This window comes from Amia ocellicauda, chromosome 6 (genome assembly GCF_036373705.1).
Source record: "Amia ocellicauda isolate fAmiCal2 chromosome 6, fAmiCal2.hap1, whole genome shotgun sequence".
NCBI classification, from domain to species: domain Eukaryota; kingdom Metazoa; phylum Chordata; class Actinopteri; order Amiiformes; family Amiidae; genus Amia; species Amia ocellicauda.
The window spans coordinates 47624796-47649156 of record NC_089855.1 but is presented as its reverse complement, the minus strand read 5'-3'; the positions used below and the strand labels follow the sequence as shown (position 1 = coordinate 47649156).

General features: G+C 48.3%; 2 protein-coding genes and 1 long non-coding RNA gene across 3 annotated transcripts; 2 read left to right on the top strand and 1 right to left on the bottom strand.

Moving 5' to 3' along the window:
• The first annotated feature begins 3274 nt into the window (after positions 1-3274).
• On the top strand, positions 3275-4717 carry LOC136751826 (5E5 antigen). Its single transcript, XM_066707586.1, has 2 exons — positions 3275-4330; positions 4474-4717. Exons 1-2 carry the CDS (start codon positions 3448-3450, stop codon positions 4575-4577), a joined length of 987 nt encoding a protein of 328 aa, XP_066563683.1. The 5' UTR covers positions 3275-3447; the 3' UTR covers positions 4578-4717.
• An 8725-nt stretch (positions 4718-13442) lies between these two features.
• LOC136751897 (collagen alpha-1(I) chain) lies at positions 13443-17809 on the bottom strand. The gene is made up of 11 exons (XM_066707649.1): positions 17587-17809; positions 16432-17454; positions 16178-16303; positions 15890-16056; positions 15252-15349; positions 14965-15092; positions 14453-14633; positions 14228-14357; positions 14036-14111; positions 13798-13914; positions 13443-13709 (listed from the first exon to the last, which is right to left on the bottom strand). The coding sequence occupies exons 1-11, from the start codon at positions 17807-17809 to the stop codon at positions 13672-13674; spliced, it is 2307 nt and encodes a 768-aa protein (XP_066563746.1). The 3' UTR covers positions 13443-13671.
• Positions 17810-20534: 2725 nt separating this feature from the next.
• Positions 20535-23144, top strand: LOC136751825 (uncharacterized). The gene is made up of 3 exons (XR_010817091.1): positions 20535-21397; positions 21516-21636; positions 22909-23144. It is a non-coding gene; the product is annotated as an uncharacterized LOC136751825 (long non-coding RNA).
• Positions 23145-24361: the final 1217 nt, after the last annotated feature.

Genomic DNA, 24361 nt, shown 5'->3' with positions numbered 1-24361 from the left:
ACAGACATGTATTAGAAAAGTCACAACCGTATTTCCTCAAGTACTGTTAAGAACTGTTTAGTTAAGTTATTAACTAGTTTACTTAAGTTACATAGACTGTTTATATGGTTTGTTGTTTAGCTACGAATTGTATATCTTGCACCTGTATTGTCGGAAAAGCAGTGACTGTTTGTTAATTTGTTAGTGAATTTAGCCAGTAACCTAGCGCACTCGACACGCCCTGTCTGCAATCAGAAGCGTTACACTGTGTAGGCTGTGATTATTTAGCATTTGTTTAACATTACTATAAGCTATTGTTCAGTGTAACTGCGTGTATCTGGCACTGTCTTTGTCTGTATTCAGATATGAAGCGACCAGTAATTGTGCTATTAGCAGTCCTGCGTGGGAGGGAGGGCCATCCTGACCAGCCTTGTGTCATTCAACGCAACACAGGTGTGCACTGTCCTCATTAGTTACAGGTGACGTATTTAACAGCCCCCCACCCCTCTGCGCTAGCAGTCAGCACCAGCAGCCTCAGTGCCCCCCTTCTGAAGGGCCCCACTTACAAAGGGCAGGGACTCCAGTGAGGAGAAGACTGTGAGGAGATGCTGCACAGCAACAACAGGCAACCATGACGATCTCTCCAATTCCTGTCCTGCTCTCTCCTTCCTCTCGGCGTGCACCTGCGCGCCATTGTTTCCCTAATCCCTCCAACCTCATCTCTCTGCCTCTCCCCTCCTCCTCCCTCTCCTCTACTCCACTCTCTGGAGGCTGTGGAACTGCCACTCAGCTTCCAACAAGGCCGACTTCATCTCTGCCTTCGCCTCCCACCAGTCTCTGGATTTCCTCACTCTCACCAAGACATGGATCTCCCCAGACAACTCTACCACCCCTGCTGCCTTATCCTCTCACTTTGTCCTGTCCCACTCCCCTTGTCTTACTGGGCGGGGAGGAGGAACAGGGCTCCTGCTCTCCCCTTCTCTCCTCTTCTCTGTCCCCCTCTCTCTCCTCTATCTCGACCCACAGCTTTGAATTCCATGCAGTGGAAATCACCTCTCCCTCTCACCTCTTCCTTCTAGTTCTCTACCGTCCACCTGGTCCACTCACCTCCTTCCTGGATGAACTCGACTTTCTTCTCTCCTCTCTCCCCTCGCTGTCCTCACCTACCATCCTCCTGGGAGACTTCAACATCCACCTCTCCAACCCTTCCCACTGTGCCGGACTTCTTCCTCTCCTTCACTCCTTTAACTTCTCTCTCTCCCCATCGCCCCCCACTCGCAGGGCTGGCCGCCAGCTAGACCTCATCTTCTCAAGAGGCTGCTCCCCTTCGACACTCTCCGTGACACCCATTTCCTTCTCCCTTTCCCTTCCCTCCCTCCCCTCTCCACCCACTCCCTCTGTCACCTTCCGCCGAAATCTCCACTCTGTCTCCCCCTCCACCCTTTCCTACACTGCCCTCACTCTCTTGCCTTCCATTGATTGTTTTTCAAATCTATCTGTCAACTGTGCTACCTCCTCTTTGTTCTCCTCCCTCACCTCCTCCCTTGACTCTCTCTGTTCTCTCACGTCTCGTCCTGCCCGTCCCTCCCCTCCTCAGCCATGGCTCTCTGCTGTTCTCCGTGCAACCCAAACTAGTCTGCATGCCGCCGAACAGAAGTGGAAAAGGACCAAACTCCCAGCCGCCCTCGAACTCTACCGCTCCCTACTGTCCACATTCTCGTCCTCTCTCACCTCAGCCAAGAAGTCTTACTTCCAATCTCTCTTCGAATCCACTATCAACAACCCTCGCAAACTCTTCTCCACCTTCTCCTCCCTCCTTGCCCCCCCCCCTCCTCCTCCCACATCTCTCACTGCTGATGATTTTGCCTCCTTCTTCTCCTCCAAGATTGCAGACATCCGCAGGCTCTTCAATACACCACCCTCATCTCCCATCACACCGAAACCTCCCACCGACCTAGCTTCCTTTTCTTCATTCTCACTTCTCTCAGATGCTGAAGTTTCTGCTCTCCTCCTACGTCACAAACCCACAACATGCGACCTGGACCCTCTCCCTTCTCATCTCTTCCAAGCAACCGCTCCTGATCTTCTCCCCTTCATCTCCTCCCTCCTCAACTCCTCACTCCTCTCTGGCTGTTTCCCCTCTGCATTTAAACAAGCTGCTGTCATCCCACTGCTCAAGAAACCAACCCTTGATGCCACCTCTCCTCAGAACTACCGCCCTGTCTCCCTACTTCCCTTCCTCTCCAAGACTCTTGAGCGGGCGGTCCACCGTCAGCTCTCGGACTTTCTGTCCCAACACTCACTCCTTGATCCTCTGCAATCCGGCTTCCGCACAGCTCACTCCACTGAGACGGCTCTCCTGGCTGTCACTGACTCCCTCAGCCGTGCTCGGGCGCCTCCCTCTCCTCAGTCCTCATCCTCCTTGACCTCTCTGCAGCATTTGACACCGTCGATCACTCCATCCTCCTCTCATGCCTCGCTGACCTTGGGATCTCTGGGACTGCTCTCACCTGGTTCTCCTCATACCTCAGCGACCGGACCTACCATGTGACATGGCGAGGCTTCCTCCCGCACCTTCTCATCCCTGGCCCCTAAGTGGTGGAACGACCTGCCCACCGAAGTCAAAACAGCAGAGTCCTTGACCTCATTCCGGCGCTTACTCAAGACGCATCTCTTCCAACAGCACTTGTAATATTAGTCCTCTATCCCTGCTAGATAGCACTTCACAGTTTTATTATGCTTCTTGCGTTCTTGATTGTTTTCCTCCTTGCTCCCATGTCGCCTGCAACGCCCCTTTACGGTAAAGAAAAGGTGGAAAGCACTTAAGCAAGAAATCAAGTTACCAATTTTCCGCGCCCCGTAAACCTAAGCCTTGGGGCTGCACCTACTAAACATTTCCCTTTGTTTGAATCACCTCACCTCCACAGGGGGATATGTAAACACACGTGTGTGTTTGCTTCAGAAAAGGTGCGGTCTTTCAAATACATACACACATAACCTCACCGCCTTTCTACATTCAGCCAAACACTAATAATACAATTAATACAACATCTAGTGTTACTAATACAGCCAACACTACTATCACTGCTGTGCCTACAGGCTATTGCTGAGAAATGAACACATGAATGCCCTCTGCTGACGGTCCCTGCAGAGAACAGGCTGCAGCTCAGATCCTGCGACTCCCCGTGAGAATGCGGCTCCTCTCTGCTGCACGGCTGCTGGGGGCGAGGTGGGGTCGGGGGCTTCATTGGCTGGGTTCTCGGGAGTGGCTATAAATAGCGGGCATGGGGGGGCTGTTTCTTATCGCACGCTGTGTGTCTGGGTCTGTGCACGGTTGTTTTTGCCTGTTTATACTCAAGTTTGTCTGGGCTTTCTAGCGTTTTTGTCTACATTTCACCGTCTTCCCAGTTTCTAAGGCTCTGGTCCATGTGGCAGGTCTGTAGGCATTTCCACTGATTTCCACTCGCCATGCTGCAGAAACGGAGCAGGGGGCGTGGCCTCCCTTCGCCCCCCTTCTTGGTGGTGCTGTGTTGGCTGTGGGGGTGCCTGGGTGTGGCTGAGAACCTGAGAGATGATGGAGGGGAGATGGAAGAGGGGAGGAGAGATCTGGTCCTCGCTGTCCCCCATCACCTTGCTGGTTCTGCTGCTGGAATGCTGAACTTTGACCTGCAGGAGCGCTCCACCAATCGGGATGAAGAATCCAATGCGGTTGGCTGGGGTTCGCTGGCCCCCTCTGGTGGCTGGGAGTCGCTAATGCAGCTGAGGCCAGAGAGTGAGGCAAGGCCAGACCGAGGAATGTCTGTGGTAGCTGGGTCTCTGCTCCTGGAGGGGGTGGAGCAGAAGGAGCGAGGGAGAGACCTCGAAGAAGGAAGGGTTAGGATGAGGAGGGGCGTGAAGAGTTTGGGATCAAGCAAGGCTGGGAGGAAGAATGAGGCAGTCAAAAAGCGAGGGGGTTTTAGTGAGGCTGGGAACAAACCACGCCCTGGCCCCGGACCGAGATCCCGCTCTGGCACGAGACCGAGACCCCGCCCAGGGAGCTGCTGGCACCGCTGCCCCTGCCCCCGCTGGTACCAACACAAGGGCCCCCAAGTCTGCCTGTGTCTGGTAGGCAGCAGAGAACACTGGGTCTGCAGACTTGGCAATAGCAGAGGGGGTCCACCTGGGATAGAAGACAGGCGGCCCTCCCCGAGAGGAGGCGAGCGAGGGGACGGGAGGCGGCCCTCCCCGAGAGGAGGCGAGCGAGGGGACGGGAGGCGGCCCTCCCCGAGAGGAGGCGAGCGAGGGGACGGGAGGCGGCCCTCCCCGAGAGGAGGATCACCTCTGAAATGGGAGCGATCTTGTCAGCCTAATGGTGAGTCCCTGTCCACGCTGTGCTCTTGCTCTGATGCACATTAACTGTGCTGTGCTCTTAACCCCACTGTGGGGAGATGCTGTAGGGACCCCAGTGTGCTGTCTGTATGCTGTGCTGTGTATTAACCCCCTCTTCTCTCCTAGGCTGCAGAATCCCACGCGGCCATCAGGTGGTGTGTGGGCCGCATCGCCCCAGCAACCGGCTGTCTAGACCCTTGTGTGTGCTGGTCCGACCCTGTCGCTTGTGAGTGCCCCTCTGTGCCGTAACACTCCTGTGTGCTCCCACCAAGGGTAAAGGAGCCTCCTTGAGCTCGGAGCCCCGGGGTCTTCACTGGAGGAAGCCCAACAGCATGTCCAAGTGTTCCAAATAAAATGCAATTGATTGAAATTCTGTCTCTCACTGAGTTCTTGGTCGAATGTGTAGATTGTCTAACAGCGAGTTAACCATGTGCTGCTGTTCTGTCCTGTTGGTCTCGGATGAGGTAGTGTTTTGGTTTCCAGCGGCCTGTGTCCTTTTTCAACGTTGCTGGTGCCTGTTCCACTCGCACAGAGCAGCAGTGAAGTAAGCCAGTAGCTTTGTCACGGAGCCTTGACACTATTGTCCCAGAGGGTGGTGAAGTGTGGTAAACCACACTTCAAAGTAGGATCTGGGTGATGTTCCATGATATAAATATGGAATTTACTGAAAAGATAATTCCACTTTAAAGAGTGGTGTCATTCCTTACAATAAGGTACTGTAATTCCTCCTGAGTTAATGTATAAATACCACAGGATAAACCCATGAATGTCCTGCACTTTATCCGAGGTGTTAATCTCCTGTATAGCTAGGTTAGGGTTAATGTGCTCAATATCAGAAATCTAATGGTCATGATGTATAAATCCTATGGCCTTCATGTATCACAATAAGGCACCATGATTCCTCACTAGTATCACCAAGAAGGGTGGAGTCTTACAGCTTTAGAGGGCACAATGTTACTGTATGCACACCTGAGCCTATGAGTAGTAAGGCTTTACAGCTGCTTCAGTTCTCTACTTCTGCTTCAGTTTCCATTGTAACCACAATCGGTCTTCACCTCAAGCTGCAACCAGACTGTTAATTATCTTAAATGTATTTAAAATCTAATGGTGAGATCATGTACTTGATGGTGCTATAGAGAAAGGGAGACCTCTACAAGAGTGTATGGAGAATAGTTTCAAAATGTATTTGAATTGGCATGATTTTTTCATATTCAGTGTTTCTTTATTACTGAGACGCTTAATGAAACTGGGGACTACTGGTGGGCTCCAGCATAACCTAATGATTAAAATCTTCCCTACAGTCTCCTATGATGCCTCTCTTGTGATAGTTTTAAGTCGCCTTCCATCACAGTGTCTTTTCCTTACTGGCTTTGTATTGGGGTAAATATAGTATTACCACTTTGACATCAAGCTGCATTCGAAGTATTCCATTCCATTATCACTCCTCTCAGCTCTTGGAGCTGGAAAGGTAATCCGAAACCCAATCCATTGGGCACAGTGGTGTAGTCTACGTCATACGCAGCCACACGCCGTATGCCCACTATAAAATGAGCAGTGATATGCAATGTTTTTTTCAATTCACAATAAACAATACATTTACACTACCGTTCAAAAGTTTGGGATCACTTAGAAATTTCCTGGTTGTCCATGAAAACATACATGAAATGAGTTTGAATAGGAAATATAGCAAAATCAATAAAAATTATAGTCATTGACAAAGTTTTAACTGAAATAATTGTCCTTCAAACTTTGCTTTCGTCAAAGAGTCCTCCATGTGCAGCAATTACAGCCTTGCAGACCGTTGGCATTCTAGCTCTCAATTTGTTGAGGTAATTGAAGAGATTTCACCCCATGTTTCCTGAAGCACCTCCCACAAGTTGGATTGGCTTGATGGGCACTTCTTATGCACCATACAGTCAAGCTGCTCCCACAACAGCTCAGTAGGGTTGAGATCTGGTGACTGTGCTGGCCACTCCATTACAGACAGAATAACAGCTGATTGCTTCTTTCCTCAATAGTTCTCGCCTTCCTTCTTCAAGATCCCTGTTACCCTGTACAAATCTCCCACTTTACCACCACCAAAGCATGCCAGACCATCACATTGCCTCCACCATGCTTGACAGATGGCATCAAGCACTCCTCCAGCATCTTTTCATTTGGTCTGTGTCTCACGAATGTTCTTCTTTGTGATCAGAACACCTCAAAGTGTCTGTGTTTTTTTTCCCTATCTTAATTTTTTGTTTGTATTGGCCAGTCTGAGATATGGCTTTTTCTGTACAACTCTGCCTAGAAGGCCACCATCCCGGAGTCGCCTCTTCACTGTGGACGTTGAGACTGGTGTTTTGCGGGTACTATTTAATGAAGCTGCCAGTTGAGGACCTGTGAGGCGTCCGTTTTCTTTCGAAAACAAGGACATTTCTAAGTAACCCAAATCTTTTGAACGGTAGTGTATTTTAACTGTGGTCTAGGCATATGGAGGGAGGGGAGAGACAGAGAACCCAGTGCCAGACAACTTATTGTCAATACAGTATATTATTACATTTAACACCTCGTATCAGGTATTTGAGCTACATGGAGGCGTCTCTAAAAATCAATCAATCAATCAATCAATTTGTATTTGTTTAGCACCCTTCGCAGGGTAGCCACAAAGCACTTTACAGACTGGTAAACATACAACAAATGTACAGCAAATAAAATACTACATTAATACAATAAAGTAAAATACATATAGACCTGTAAACAGTTTACATGATCTAAAAATAAAGTACGTGAACTTTTAAATAAATAAACCTTTTAGGCACAGAGGAGAGAAAAACAACTCCTATGGATGGCATGTAGGAGAAAATAAATCTCTGGGGGTCCTCGGCTTAGAGCCTAGGCCTATTGGTTGCCTCCCCTCCAGGCAGTGTAGTTATTACAGAAAATATTGGCATGCGAATGAGCCAATGGGAGCCAGGCAATTCCTCTTTCCTCTAAGTTCACACTTTTAATACTTTTTGAACAAATCAGACATACTACATTGTTTTGAGGCCAGACAGCACCGTGTCAGATTATTGTCATTCAAAGACACCTGCACATATTGGCCAAAACCATCAAATCAGTTCATTCTAAACAAGAAATATATCTGTTCCTACAGTTTGTCAGTTGATTTCTCGACACTTGCAGTTTAATTTGCAAATGTTGGTTGAACACTTTGACACTTGTCATATTTAATTACACTAATCCATTCTGGAAATGTAAAGATGCAATGTGAATATAATGCATACACCTGAGCTACTATAAAACAACTGATACTGTACCTGCAAGCAGATTCATTAAATCATATATGTACACACTGCACAGGAGTTACTGCCAACTGAAATAAAACCATGAGATAACAGGTTTATTATTTGTGTTTCTCCTCCAAGGGTCCATGACTTCCTGGGTGGTGATCTTCATTGTACCAATCAACAGTGCTTTGAAGCCCATCCTCTTCTCTCTCACCACCCGCTTCTTCAGGGAGCAAGTGGAGCTTTTACTGTGCAGGTGGCAAAGAAACTCCGGCCACGACAAGGGCCGTAAGAGTCTGACCACGTCAGTGGCATCCATGGACTCCTCCAGACAGAGCTGCTACCACCAGAGTCTCCTGCAAAGGATGTCTATCAGAGAGATGTGATGAAAGGGGATAACAGGAAGTGAAGCAACAAGAAAGAGCGATACATTCAGCCATTTGGCTAATTCTGTTCAGAGGGTCTTCATTCCCATAAAGTGTCTGAACAAGTTCGATTTCAGCATCGCTTGGACTCCTCAAAACCAAGCACAGTATTGTTTACAGGAGCAGTTCTCCATGCAACGGACTGAATATGACTTTATTTTTAATTATAAAAACGGAGAAAGCCTAAATCCACGTGTGCGACATGCTTCATTGAGTGGAAATTAACAACAGATACTTATTTGCCAAAACCGAATGTGTGGAGAAACTAATTTTCCTTCCTTGGACAGAAACAATATGTTGAATTTGGTTGTTACTGTGAATGATGTTTATACCATAATTTTATTATATATTTAAAATACCTCACCAGCAAAATGGCTACTTATCTCAACATTGCACTGTTTTAAGTCCAGTGAATAATGTGATTCTGATGTGTTAATCCTTTAGAAAATGCTAAACACATAGGTTATTATAATTGTGTCCCTGTATTTGTAATTGCTTTGTATTTGTTTTCAGTATAAAACATATACAGTACTGTGCAAAAGTTTTAGGCAGGTGTGAAAAAATGCAGTAAAGTAAGAGCTTTCAAAAAGACATGTTATTAGATGCAAACTAAATGCAAAGTGAGTGAACAGAAGAAAAATCTACATCAAAACCAATATTTGCCTTCAAAACAGCAACAATTCTTCTATGTACACTGGCACAAAGTCAGGGATGTTGTAGGCATATAGTCAGGTGTAGGATTAAACAATTATACCAAACAGGTGCTAATGATCATCAATTCAATATGTGGTTTGAAACACAATCATTAACTGAAACAGACACAGCTGTGTAGGAGGAATAACACTGGGTGAGGAACAGCCAAACTCAAGACAGTTTACTGTCAAAAGTCATACAACATGGCAAGACTGAGCACAGCAAAAAGACGCAAGGTAGTTATACTGCATCAGCAAGGTCTCTCCCAGGCAGAAATTTCAAGGCAGACAGGGTTTTCCAGATGTGCCGTCCACACAAGACACATCATGCTTCCTTCCCCTCGCAATCGGAAGATGTCCAGCAGCGCCATCAGCTCAGAATAGGTAGAAAACAGTGGGACCCTGTTACACCCATCTACTATCCGGAGAAGTATGGTCAGAAGTGGCCTTCATGGAAGACTTGCAGCCAAAAAGCCATACCTCTGTTGTGGAAATAAGGCCAAGCATCTCCACTATGCACGAAAGCACAGGAACTGGGGTGCACAAAAATGGCAGCAAGTGCTCTGGACTGATGAGTCAACATTTGACATTTGAATATTTGGCTTGAGCAGAAGGCAATTTGTTCACCGAAGGGCTGGAGAGCGGTACATGAATGAGTGTCTGCAGGCAACAGTGAAGCATGGTGGAGGTTCCTTGCAAGTTTGGGGCTGCATTTCTGCAAATGGAGTTGGGGATTTGGTCCGAATGAATGGTCACCTCAATGCTGAGAAGTACAGGCAGATAATTATCCATCATGCAATACCATCAGGGAGGCATCTGATAGGCCCCAAATTTATTCTGCAGCATGACAACGACCCCAAACATACAGCAACAGTCATTAAGAACTATCTTCAGCGTAAAGAAGAACAAGGAGTCCTGGAAGTGATGGTATGGCCCCCACAGAGCCCTGATCTCAACATCATCGAGTCTGTCTGGGGTTACATGAAGAGAGAGAAGCAACTGGGGCTGCCTAAATCCACAGAAGAACTGTGGTTAGTTCTCCAAGACATTTGGGATGACCCACCTGCCAAGTTCCTTCAAAAATTGTGTGCAAGTGTACCTAGAAGAATAGATGCTGTTTTGAAGGCAAAGGGTGGTCACACCAAATATTGATTTGATGTAGATTTTTCTTCTGTTCACTAATTTTGCATGTTGTTAATTGATAAATATAATCTATTAACATCTATTTTTGAGAGCATTCTTACCTTACAGCATTTTTTCACATCTGCCTAAAACTTTTGCACAGTACTGTATGTTCTGTGGATTGTCTCTGTACTTTCTCACATTAATATATTAACTGCAGTCCCTTATATGTGGCAGGGACGGACTGGGACTTTGACTCAGACCGGCCCATGGATACTCAACCAACCAACACTAACCTGCTGAATGTAATTTAGAAGATTTCCACCTCAACAAACATATCCACAAGTAATTTATAATGAGAGGGCCATGCACTTAATAACTTGTTTAGGCATTCTCACTTTTCAGTACACAAGCTGAATTACATAGTAAAACTATGTTGAAAATACACCAATCAGCCATAACATTACAACCACTGACAGGTGAAGTGAATAACACTGATAATCTTGTTGTCATGGCACTGGTCAGTGGACGGGATATATTAGGCAGCAAGTGAACATTTTGTCCTCAAAGTTGATGTGTTAGAAGCAGGAAAAATGGGCAAGCGTAAGGATCTGAGCAACTTTGACAAGGGCCAAATTGTGATGGCTAGATGACTGGGTCAGAGCATCTCCAAAACTGCAGCTCTTGTGGGGTGTTCCCGGTCTACAGTGGTCAGTACCTATCAAAAGTGGTCCAAGGAAGGAAAAGCGGTGAACCGGTGACAGGGTCATGGGCGGCCAAGGCTCATTGATACACGTGGGGAGCGAAGGCTGGCCCACGTGGTCCGCTCCAACAGACGAGCTACTGTAGCTCAAATTGCTGAAAAAGTTAATGCTGGTTCTGATAGAAAGGTGTCAGAACACACAGTGCATCACAGTTTGTTGTGTATGGGGCTGCGTAGCCGCAGACTAGTCAGGGTGCCCATGCTGACCCCTGTCCACTGCCGAAAGCACCTACAATGGGCACATGAGCATCAGAACTGGACCACGGAGCAATGGAAGAAGGTGGCCTGGTCTGATGAATCACGAGTTCAAGGTGTTGACTTGGCCTCCAAAATCCCCAGATCTCAATCCAATTAAGCATGTGTGGGATGTGCTGGCCAAACAAGTCCAATCCATGGAGGCCCCACCTCGCAACTTACAGGACTTAAAGGATCTGCTGCTAACGTCTTGGTGCCAGATACCACAGCACACCTTCAGAGGTCTAGTGGAGTCCATGCCTCAATGGGTTAGGGCTGTTTTGGTGGCCAAAGGGGGACCTACACAATATTAGGCAGGTGGTCATAATGTTATGGCTGATCGGTGTATGATATCTATGGTGTAGTTCCTATTCAACAAACAAAATGACTGATATGGCTGGCATGTACATTCGTAAACGAACTGTCTGGCATCATCTTACTGGTACATTTAGTTAGCCTAGTGAGTTAGTAGGGAAGTTACATTTAGTTTAATTTAGTAAATGCTTAAACCTAAAAAGATCAAAGTTTAAGTGTTTAAACTCGGTCTTGCAACACCCCACCCCCCCTTGCCACCCAAAACCCCCCACACACCTGAGCTTGCCATGCTTGAAAAGTGCCCTCCTCATTTAAAAAAAAAAAAAAAAAAAAAACATACAAACAGCTAAGCAATATTTAACAGTAGGACATTGGGTACCTCAACAGAGAATAATTGACAGAATACAGAAATAGTGGCAGCACCCGGAGATGCTTCCTCGTATATTGGGTGCTATAATATATTTAAGTCAATTGAGGATTCATTGAGCTTACGATGTTGCTGTTGATTTTAAATATTGCTCAACTTAAGAAATCACAAACCTGTCGTAGGTCATTCATTTAGAACTAATGTGTTAAATTTAACACATTCTGTGTTGGTTCAAGGTCCACACAATTTTATATTAAAATTCACCAAAGCACAATACAATGCGTCATTTCAGTACAAGTCTGTGTGGGGAAAAACTGATTGTGTAAATATTGTACTGCAGAATATTTATTATTTTGAATTCTAGAGGAATGAAGCATACAAAATCACATGAAGTATTAGAGGAGATTGAAAGAACTAAAAAATGAAAATAAATTTGTAAAACTGAGAACAAACTGCTCAGTGGAAGTGCTACAAACAGGAGGTCAGGTTATGGTGTATAGATTCTGTAATAGGGATGAAGTGGAGACAAAGGACAAAGGAGTGCTGGGAGCCAAAATCTTAAGGTTTCATTTCAGGTAAAAACAGCCAGAGATTGTGCGCAAGCTTGACCATATCTGTCCCTTTCTCTGCCTGTACAAAATGAGGCTTAAGGCTAGGATCTTGTCTTTGGAGACGCACCAGTCACCACGTTAGAGAACTTTGAAACATATGCTCCTAGCTCTGGGCTTGCCAACATCTCATGACTCTGTCCCCATTCATTTTCCCTTCCTTCTCAGACTTCTCGTCTTACTGTTCAAGCACCCACTTTCAGCAACACGTAAGACTGTTACTCCAACTCTGTGCTCTTTTAACTACCATCGCCTCTGCCGGTGTACACTTTCCCTCCAGCAACAAATCATTAAAAACTGGTATGTTTCACCCCAAAATGACTGGGTAGGTCAATTTTAAGATCAGCTACAGGCTAAACACATTAATCTCTATGAATACATCTAACCCAGACCTGTCACCATTTAACAGCGCAGGATCCATTCAATACTCCCTAACAAATGGTTTTTGTACTACCAATGTCTATTAGTACTAGCGGATATCTCCCTTCAAACCTTAATTATAGGCATGTTAACAATGCCATTTCTGATCTGGATCAAATGCATCGGTAGCAATCAAGAAGAACTGCAAATGCCTCCTTCCGGGATTTTAAGAAAGCAGACGCAGACACACACACAATTGAGCACAGCACTAAAAAGGATTGACCAATGGGATGCTTGAATCTACTTCCCTGGCAGGGAGGAACAACACCTACAAAATCAATAGCAATATCAAGGTCTGTTATAAAATGGTCAACAACAAAAAGATTAAATATATATTCAAATGCATCTTGGAGTAGATAAATTATTAAATGCATCATTAATCTCAGTATGCATTTTAACATTTATGTATTCAATTTACAGATTTAATTTAAACTAATTATTTTTCAATATTAAACGTGTATTGATTGTGACAGGTTTAGCACTCCTCAGTTACACTCACACCGCTTTATTTTATCCTTGCCCTCTATTGCAGAGGGTGAGTGTAACAGTCCAGTTGTTGCTGCAGCAGCATTCACACTCTAAGACCTCAGTGTTTGCAGCAGAGAGGACAGTGGCAGCAACGGGAGGCGTCTGGGTTTAGGACAAGCCTGCTGTACTGGGCGCAAGTGGCATGTTTTAGGGGCAGTCAGGTGCAGATTGAGGTTCCACAGCATTCAGAAGAGTGGAAACTGGGAGAATGGTGTTCATTTTGCAAATTTTGTAGAGAATTTTGTGGCAGTGACCACGCCCCAGACAGACCTGCAGAGTTCCTGAAATTGTGCGTTTCTTTCTCAATATAGAGCACTTAACAAAACAAGAACGTTTCACAATTCATCCACTAGAGGGTGAAACATCACAAGGTTTATTAAAATAGTTTCAACAAAGCACAAACACAGATTAAGGCTTCTCATTGTTAGGAAGCTCGCCTTTCCACAAACATCCTGCACTGAAAGACCGCTGGACATCCACCATAAAGACAAACCATAAGAGGCCCACTTTAAATAGCAGTGCAGGTAGAGCCCTGGACCTAAGGGCTGAGCAATAAGGACAGCTTGATTATGGAAGAGGAGTTACAGAGGGGGGGTCTGGAGCTGGGGCTGAGCCACACCTAGAGAAAGATCAATGAACAAAGCAGGGTGAGACTGGTGTCCAGTACCTGCAGTCAGTCGGTGGGGGGTGGGGCTGGTGTCCAGTACCTGCAGTCTGTTGCAGCTCAGTGCTGGGGGCAGCAGGAAGCAAGAAGGGACCCTGCAGCACAGTCTGCTGACCCTCGCTGGTCACGGCTGACACTGGGGTTGGTCTCTCAGGGGGCCCTGAGTAGGCAGAGAGGACCATTAAGATGTTATCCAACAAATTTAAATGTAGCCACAGACAAACATACACCATACACACAGAGGAGAGGGAGTCCTATATCAGTGCTGCACAGACACGCACCTGTGGGGCTGTAGCACTTCTCTGTGCACTCTCTCTCCTTCGGGGAGCACACTTCAGTGGAGCACAGCACGTAGATCTGAAGGGGGGGGGGGGGGGGACGACAATTAAAATGGGGAAAGGGAAACAAAACTGAATAATTCTAAAAATGAAGATGCATACAGACTGGTAAACGGGAACCCCCCCTCAGCTCACCTCCTGGTCCCAGTACTTGCCGGACTGTGGATTGATGAACTGGAATGTCTGGACGGAGAAGCGGCGCTGCTGCCCCGAGCGGCCTGGGTTCACCAGTCTGGAGGGGGAGGGGTCATGGGGGTTCGGACAGCTGGACACGGGAGAGGGGGGCCAGCAGGAAAGAGGAGAGTTTACACCACTAACGGGAGACATGAAACACTGACACGCACCCTGGCCCCCACTCACCCGTCGTACAGCAGGACCCAGGCTGCCTGCGCAGAGGAGGGGTAGGCCAGGCAGTAGTGCACCAGCAGCACCAGGCTGGGGTCGGGGGGGGCCACCAGGCGCACCTCCAGGTACAGGGGGCTCTTCAGGCTGAGGCGCAGGGGCAGGGCAGCATCGTCATAGTAGCGGCTGTAGCACTTATCTACGCAGTGCAGAGTGAAAGAGCGGAGGAGAGATGGGGTTCAATTCTGAGATGCATTGCATAAAAGGGACACTATCCATTAGAACCAATTACAGCAAGAAGGCCATAAAATTGAGAATATTCAATCAATAATCCAAAGCAGCCTGGACACAAAACGTATCGTTACCAAGTCAAACTCATAATACTAAACTAACAATACATTTAAATTATATGAATAGAAACAATTCACATGAACTCAAATATCAATATATCAATTCATATATAAACTATAAAAATTAATCTATGGCAATTAAATCACTCCGGGGGGGGGGGGGGGGGTGGGGTCACTGACTCTTTGCCACACGGATCTGTACACGGATGGTTCCCATGGCGACTGTGTCAAGGGGGGGGCCCAGCTCACGGACGAAGTAGCCCACCGAGGCGGTAGAGCCAGGGGTGTAGGCACACTGAACACGCAACCTACACACCAACAAGACAGGGACAACGCACAACACTTTACAGCCAGCGCAGCCAACAGTGGCACCACAGGGGCATCTGCCCCTAAATGAGACCCCGCTGGACTGGACTGTGTCTCTGCAGGACCAGGGCTGATACCCACTGGACGGGACTGCTCCTCACCTGTAGGGGGACACTCTGGCGATCTTCCCATAGCGGCCCACCACCATCGGAACGCTTCCCGTCACCGTGGCAACGTAGTGCCTCTCCTCCCCCAGCTCCTGCAGACAGACAGGGACCCGCAGCTCAGCTCAGTCTGGGGAGTTACCGCACTGCACCCCCCTACCCTGGACACGCACAGACACCCACACAAACGCACACGGGTTCGATTTTTCAGGGATGAACTGAACTACGAAATCAGTTTTGCAAAAAATAATCCATTTCCCTATCAAAAAAACAACAACAGCACAAGAGCACGACCCCAAACGACCCTTTTCTTGCTATTGCAGCACTGACCCGTCTAACTCCTACCTTCTCACTCACCAAGCACAGGCCGAGCGCCCCCTTATAATCTCCTATAATCCTTTCCACCCAATCATTTGACCACACAAACCAAGGGTCAGGGGACATTTTTGGTCTGCTAATGTGGCACCTAGCTCTGATATACATGAGGTTTTTCAAAGCGGCCATTTTGGTTACCTCATGGTACTAAATCAAACCTCTCCAAGATGGAAGACACTGCAGTGACACTGGGAAGGTAAATCCATTAAATTCATACGTATCGCACACATTCTCAAGATGCACAGATGCAGTGTTCTCACAGTGACTTTAGCTCCACAGGACTCCAGTCTGAACTTGAACACCACAAGGTCAGGCGCCACCAGGGAGGGCTGGCAGTGCCCCCCCGCTCGCAGAGACCGCAGGTCAATCGCCGGGGCAACCGAGTCACGGAACACAGAGAACACAAAGTGACCATCCTTAGTGCAGGCTAGAGACGGACATGGACACATGGGGACAGAGTTAATATCCTCCAGAATTTCTTACCTGATCTTCCCCTGATCTTTCTTCTACACACAGCCATCAATATCACCCTCTCACCCCCTCCTCACCGTTCATAGGGTAGTAGCAGCTCCTGTTGCGGGGGGGTCCTGGGCAGCAGCCCCTGGCTGTGCATCCCCGCACACTGAGCCGCCCAGAGCCACATGCCACCTGCTGCGCTGGAGGGACACTGCAGCCTGGAAAAGCAGCAAAACCCACTGACCAAACACTGACCCCACACACTGACCCCCCCAACCACCACCACCACACTGCCCCCCATGCACCACACTGACCCAATAACTACAGTAAGTGTGGTGGGGCTCACCTGTGGGATCAGGATCTCCTTCTGGGCTGGGGACATACTGCCCCAGCACCACCTCCCTCTCCTCACACACTCCTGGTCTCCTGGGGCCCGGTTTTATGCCCACAGGTCTCCTGGGGCCCAGCCTCTCGCCCCCTGGTCTCCTGGGGCCCGGCCTCCTGGGGCCCGGCCTCCCGCCCCCTGGCCTCCTGGGGCCCGGCCTTCCGCCCCCTGGCCTCCTGGGGCCCGGCCTCCTGGGGACCGGCCTCCTGGGGACCGGCCTCCTGGGGACCGGCCTCCTGGGGACCGGCCTCTCAGACCCTGGTCTCCTGGGGACCGGCCTCTCGGACCCTGGTCTCCTGGGGCCCGGCTTCTCGCCGCCTGGTCTCCTGGGGCCCGGCCTCCTGGGGCCCGGCCTCCCGCCCCCTGGCCTCCTGGGGCCCGGCCTCCTGGGGCCCGGCCTCCTGGGGCCCGGCCTCCTGGGGCCCGGCCTCCTGGGGCCCGGCCTCCTGCCCCCTGGCCTCCTGCCCCCTGGCCTCCTGGGGAACGGCCTCCTGGGGAACGGCCTCTCGGACCCTGGTCTCCTGGGGACCGGCTTCTCGCCCGCTGGGCTCCTGCCCGCTGGTCCCCTGGTGCCCGGCCTCTCGCCCGCTGGTCTCCTGGGGCCCTGCCTCTTGGTGCCCGGCCTCTCACCTGCTGGTTTCCTGCCCCCATGTCGCCTGGACCCCGGCCTCTTGGTGCCCAGCCTCTCGCCCCCTGGTCTCCTGGGGCCCGGCCTCTCACCCCCTGGTCTCCTGCCCCCTGGTCTCCTGGGGCCTGGCCTCTTGGGGCCCGGCCTCTCGCCCGCTGGTCTCCTGGGGCCCGGCCTCTCGCCCGCTGGTCTCCTGGGGCCCGGCCTCTCGCCATTCCTCGTCTTTCCTCTATGGTTTCCCCTCAATTCCTTCTTCCCTCTTTCCCTCTGTTCACAGACCCAGGGACAACGTCCCCTCTGACCCCCCCTGCAGAAAGCATGCGTGTGGGAGGGGCTGAGGGGCGGGCCTTTCGCACCTGGGGGCCAGAGACAGGGGGAGCTCCGGCTCCCTTTCCTCCCACATTGCTGTAGTCGCCCCCCCACCCTGCCACTGGGCTGCTGACATTTTCTCAATTTCCTACTTCTACCCCCACCTCCTCCTGCCTTACCCTTCCACCTCCTGCCCACCTTTCCATTCTTCTTGCCCTGCTTCTTACCTAGCAGTCCCCTCATTTTCCCCTTTACCTTCTTCCTGCCCCTGCTCAGCCCCTTCCCTGCCGGGCCAGATGGTGGCTTCTCGTCACCTTTCCCCAGCTCTGCCACCTTCCCACCCTGAACTGGGAGGACCCCAGCATGCTTTGGGTGCTGCCCCCCTGTGGCCAGGATGTCCATAGGCAGGGCAGGCGATGGCTCAGCTGCTCTTACCTGCCTGCCTGGACTCTGGGGGGACAGAGCAGAGGGCTCTGCTGGCTCCCTCCTAGACGTAGCAGTAGCGATAGCAATAGCGGAAACATCTTGGTTTAAATCCTTGTCCGAGATATTCAGTCGGTGGGTGGCTTGCCTGGAAGAGACAAACACTGCTCCATTTCTGCTGCCTCCCTCCTCCTTCTCCTCCCATTCTTGTTCTCCTCGTCCTGCACTCCCTTGGGATGCCTCAGCCCCACATGGTCCCCCCAAGAGCCAACACCCAGACAGCAGCAGGGCCCAGAAGAGCCTGCCAGGACTCCTCCCCCTGCTGTTCCTCATGACAGAAGAGGGGCCAATCAGAGCTCTGGGGCATCAGAGATAGGCCTATGTAGAGGAGAGGAAGAGAGCGAGAAAAGTGTGGAAGAGAGTAAAGAGGGGGGCAGAAAGGAGGACAAGAACGAGGAGAGGTGGGAAGAGGAAGGGAGACCGAGATGCACGAGGAGAGAATGAAGAATATGAATAAATGCGAATGAATCTGTAGCGAGAGAACCGTTAGCACCACAGAAGAACCCAACCAAGCGATCAATAATTAGCGCGATAGACAGGTGGATAGCTAACGGCACGCACAGCCATCTAGCAAACGGAGCACGCATCCGGCTCTTGCTCTATTTATAGCGCAGGCGCAGCGGCGCGCCCCGCCCTCCGGCCAACCCACGCGCGCACCACGCGCACACACGAGCGCCTCGTTTGCTAATCACGCGGAACGGAGGTTTAATGAACGAGACGGCGTGTCCGTGCCTCTGTGCAATCATCATCACCATCATCATCATCATCATCACCATCGGTCTGACACAATGCATTACTTGATAGGTATTATTATGGCACAATGCAGGTTAATAGCAGTGATAGTGTGCAATCGAATAAGTGCTAGTATAATTAGTAAAGTGCATCAGTAAACGTCCCTGATACGGTAAAGTCAGTAGGTTAGTAGCTGTAGTGCAATAGCCTGATGCTCGTGTCCATGATAGTGTGTAAGTTAGTATAAGTACGTGTATTAAAATATGAATACGCTTGTAGGAGTTTTTATTAGAGTCTGGACCACACTGCACCAAGCTACCTCCAGTCACTCGTCTCTCCATACATCCCCTCCAGAGCACTGCGCTCCTCCAGTGCCAGAAGGCTAACTGTGCCTCCTCTCCACTCTCCCTCCTCCAGAGCCGCTCCTTCTCATCCCTGAACGACCTGCCCACCGAAGTCAGGACAGCGAGTCCTTGTCCTCAGTCCGGCGCTTATCAAGACACATCTCTTCCCACAGCACTTGTAATTTAGTCGTTTATTATCCTGTAAGATTGAATTGACTCAACGTAATGCTTTGACATAGGCCTTGCTTTGCATTAATACAAGTACTCGTATTGTTTATTTTGATTTCCCAAATGCCTCCTTTCCTTTCGCTCTTAACGATAGCTACACTAGCTCTTACTATCTAGGATCTAGGACTTGTATAGTTGACTGTATATTTCCTATACACTTGTATAAATTGGAATTTGTAAATTGCATTATGCTTTGTACTGAACTGTATTATTTATTTTTGTATTGCTCTTATGTTTTGTAAGTCGCCCTGGATACGTACATGCATAAATAAATAAATAATGCGTGTATTTATTTAAAAATACCTACTGAAACGTTTGTGTTTATCTGTCAGGGCCGGAGGCAGCATGAGTAGGGGGCATCCACTGGGGTGGGGGGGGGCATTTTGTAATATATATTAAATAATATTATTTACCTGCCAAAAATTACATTAAAAAATTGAAATAAATCAATCACATGACACATCATTATAAAATAATACAAACTATGCCACAGCACGCATTACTATAGCTTTTACCGATTTTTTTTAAATTATTATGATTATTACGGCATTAGCGACACGCGTCTGAACCAAGTACCCTACTTGAAACGAATACAGTGATCAGCCTCTACAAAGTGAATACACGGGTTCACATGAACACAAAAGTTACCGTAAAGTAAGGAATTCACTTATAATGATTACTTTTAACTGACAATTCAAAACTGAACATAAAAACCATACTCTTATAGACAAACCGATTCCCTTGGACGCAATTATTTACTAGGGCAAATTATACTAAACGGAAAGATTACAGGCTGTTATTGGTACCTATTTTCTCTACTAAAAGTGACAGCTCTGCTACATTATTATTTAATGTAATTATGAATATGACATCTTAATAAAATGCCACCTGCATCATGTCCATTATTCATAGCAGAATGCTTTTAAAATTAACTTACCAGCCTTCTTTTTTTTACAGATGCTTTAATTGTTTGAGAGTTGTGCTTTTTGGGCTTGTTTTATTTGGAATATGCTTCCTTGGGCTTTAATTATTATTAGCCTACATTTTCTATCTAAAAGCGTTGTCCATAACACACGGCAACACAAGCTGGGCAATGATTCAGCAGTAGTACTGAGGGTAGTATTATTTTTATTTATATATGTATTTTGTTTCCAGAATTAATACAATACAGGCTGCAGCTCAGATCCTGCGACTCCCCGTGAGAATGCGGCTCCTCTCTGCTGCACGGCTGCTGGGGGCGAGGTGGGGTCGGGGGCTTCATTGGCTGGGTTCTCGGGAGTGGCTATAAATAGCGGGCATGGGGGGGCTGTTTCTTATCGCACGCTGTGTGTCTGGGTCTGTGCACGGTTGTTTTTGCCTGTTTATACTCAAGTTTGTCTGGGCTTTCTGGCGTTTTTGTCTACATTTCACCGTCTTCCCAGTTTCTAAGGCTCTGGTCCATGTGGCAGGTCTGTAGGCATTTCCACTGATTTCCACTCGCCATGCTGCAGAAACGGAGCAGGGGGCGTGGCCTCCCTTCGCCCCCCTTCTTGGTGGTGCTGTGTTGGCTGTGGGGGTGCCTGGGTGTGGCTGAGAACCTGAGAGATGATGGAGGGGAGATGGAAGAGGGGAGGAGAGATCTGGTCCTCGCTGTCCCCCATCACCTTGCTGGTTCTGCTGCTGGAATGCTGAACTTTGACCTGCAGGAGCGCTCCACCAATCGGGATGAAGAATCCAATGCTGTTAGCTGGGGCTCGCTGGCCCCCTCTGGTGGCTGGGAGTCGCTAATGCAGCTGAGGCCAGAGAGTGAGGCAAGGCCAGACCGAGGAATGTCTGTGGTAGCTGGGTCTCTGCTCCTGGAGGGGGTCGAGCAGAGGGAGCGAGGGAGAGACCTCGAAGAAGGAAGGGTTAGGATGAAGAGGGGTGGGATCAAGCAAGGCTGGGGGGAAGAATGAGGCAGGGATAAAGAGAGGGGGATTGAGTGAGTCTGGGAAGAGCAGTGCAGGGGCAGAGACCGGCCCCGGACCGAGACCCCGCCCTGGGAGCTGCTGGCACCGCTGCCCCTGCCCCCTCTGGTACCAGCACAAGGGCCCCCAAGTCTGCCTGTGTCTGGGAGGCAGCAGAGAACACTAGGTCTGCTTACTTGGCAAGAGGAGAGGGGGTCCACCTGGGATAGAAGACGGGAGGCCAGCCCTGAGAGGGGAGCGATCTTGTCAGCCTAATGGTGAGTCCCTGTCCACGCTGTGCTTTGCTCTTAACCCCACTGTGGGGAGACACTGTAGGGACCCCCGTGTGCTGTCTGTATGTTGTGCAGTGTATTAACCCCCTCTCCTTTCCTGTAGGCTGCAGAATCCCACGTGGCCACCAGGTGGTGTGTGGGCCGCATCGTCGCAGCAACTGGCTTTCCAGATCCTTGTGTGTGCTGGTTCAACCCTGTCACTTGTGATTGCCCCTCTCCCCCAGGTAAAGGAGCCTCCTCGAGCTCGGAGCCCCGGGGTCTTCACTAGAGGAAGCCCAACGGCATGTCCAAGTGTTCCAAATAAAATGCAATTGATGAAATTCTGTCCCTCACGGAGTTCTTGGTCGAATGTGTAGATTGTCTAATGGCGAGTTAACCATGTGCTGCTGTTCTGTCCTGTTGGTCGCAGACGTGGTCATGTTTTGGTTTCCAGCTGCCTGTGTCCTTTTCAACCTTGCTGGTGACTGTTCCACTCGCACAGAGCAGCGGTGAAGTAAGCCAGTATGCTTTGTCACGGAGCCTTGACACTATTGTCCCAGAGGGTGGTGAAGTGTGGTAAACTACACTGTAAAGTAGGATGGTAAATCTGGGTGATGTTCCATGGCATAAATATGGAATTTACTGAAAAGATGATTGACCTTTAAAGAATGGTGTTATGCCTTAGACTAAGGTGCTTCTAACATCAACTTTGAGGACAAAATGTTCACTTGCTGCCTAATCTATCCCACCCACTGCCGGTGCCATGATAACGAGATTATCAGTGTTATTCACTTCACCTGTCAGTGGTCATAATGTTATGACTGATCGTTGTACATGAAATGAGTTTGAATAGGAAATGTAGCAAAATGATTAGGAATTGTAGTCCTTGACAAGGTTAGAAATGGCTTTTTTTTTTTTTTTTATTGAAATAATTGTCCTTCAAACTTTCGTCAAAGAATCCTCCATGTGCAGCAATTACAGCCTTGTAGACTGTTGGTGTTCTAGCTGTCGATTTGTTGAGGTAATCTGAAGAGATTTCACCCCATGCTTCCTGAAGCACCTCCCACAAGTTGGATTGGCTTGATGGGTACTTTTTACGGTGACTGTGCTGGCCACTCCATTATAGAGAGAATACCAGCGGACTGCTTCTTCCTTCAATAGGTCTTGCGTAGTTTGGAGCTGTACTTTGGGCCATTGTCCTGTTGTAGGAGGAAACTGGCTCCAATCAAACGTTGTCCACAGGGTATGGCATGATGGAGTGATTGCCTTCCTTCAACATCCCTTGTACATATCTCCTACTTTACCACCCCCAGACCATCACATTGCCTCCACCATCCTTGACAGATGGCGCAAGCACTCCTCCAGCATCTTGTCATTTGGTCTGCATCTCCCGAATGTTCTTTGTGTGAACACCTCAGACAAATTCTTCTGTCCATAACACTTTTTTCTAATCTTCCTCTGGGTAGTGTCTGTGTTCCTTTTGCCCATCTTTAATCTCTTCCTTTTGCTCCCCACAGACTCAGACGGGGCAGTACCTGTTCACATAATTGCTCTTCATGGCTTCCCCAGATCTCCACTTACAATTAGAATATGAATCCTGGAAGCTATCCTATATATTTGGAAATGATATCCTCCTATTATATCCTATATCCTGAATATATTAACAGGCTAGTGTTGCTTGAACTATTTGTGTTTCTGGGCTGGATTGTACAGGAGACTGCATTTTGGAGTTAGGAGTCATAGTTTGCTCTACACCTACTCACTCATTGTTATTGTGAATATCTCTGATGCAATCTAAGTTTCCCCAGAAAGTCCTAAAACAGCCTTTAATAAAGCTGTGTTGATATTGCCATTACACCTTTCTGTCCTATAAATGCCTGTAGAATTACTCTTGAAATTGGACAACTCTAAACCTGGTTGCAAGCTATCAGAAATCACATGTAAGATGTATTTTTCCAGTTTCCAGAAGGATATAGTTTACAAGTACTATTTGTAGTGGCACCATTGCAAGGAAGAAATTAAGAAAATGACAAGGAAAACTAATTCAAAATCATTGTTACAAAAACCCATTTAACAGCAAAATACACACTTCGTTGGTGGCTTCCTGATTCAGGGAGGTATTGGCAAAATGTTCATATAATTGCTGGCAGTCTTTAAAAACTTTTTGAAAAGAGGTTGTCTAAATCAATACGCTCTTAATATTTTTTGAACAAATCAGACATGCTACATTGTTTTGAGGCCAGACAGCACCGTGTCAGATTATTGTCATTCAAAGACACCAGCACATATTGGCCAAAACCATCAAATCAGTTCATTCTAAACAAGAAATATATCTGTTCCTACAGTTTGTCAGTTGATTTCTCGACACTTGCAGTTTCATTTGCAAATATTGGTTGAACACTTTGACACTTGTCATATTTCATTACACTAATCCATTCTGGAAATGTGAAGATGCAATGTGAATATAATGAATACACTTGAGCTACTATAAAACATATGATTTAATGAATCTGCTTGCAGGTACAGTATCAGTTATGTACACACTGCACAGGAGTTACTGCCAACTGAAATAAACCCATGAGATAACAGGTTTATTATTGCAAAGCTCTGCAGTCCTGGGCTGCCATAAGTTATTCTTTGTGTTTCTCCTCCAAGGGACCATGACTTCCTGGGTGGTGATCTTCATTGTACCCATCAACAGTGCTTTGAAGCCCATCCTCTTCTCTCTCACCACCCGCTTCTTCAGGGAGCAAGTGGAGCTTTAACTGTGCAGGTGGCAAAGAAACTCCGGCCACGACAAGGGCCGTAAGAGTCTGACCACGTCAGTGGCATCCATGGACTCCTCCAGACAGAGCTGCTACCACCAGAGTCTCCTGCAAAGGATGTCTATCAGAGAGATGTGATGAAAGGGGATAACAGGAAGTAAAGCAACAAGAAAGAGCGATACATTCAGCCATTTGGCTAATTCTG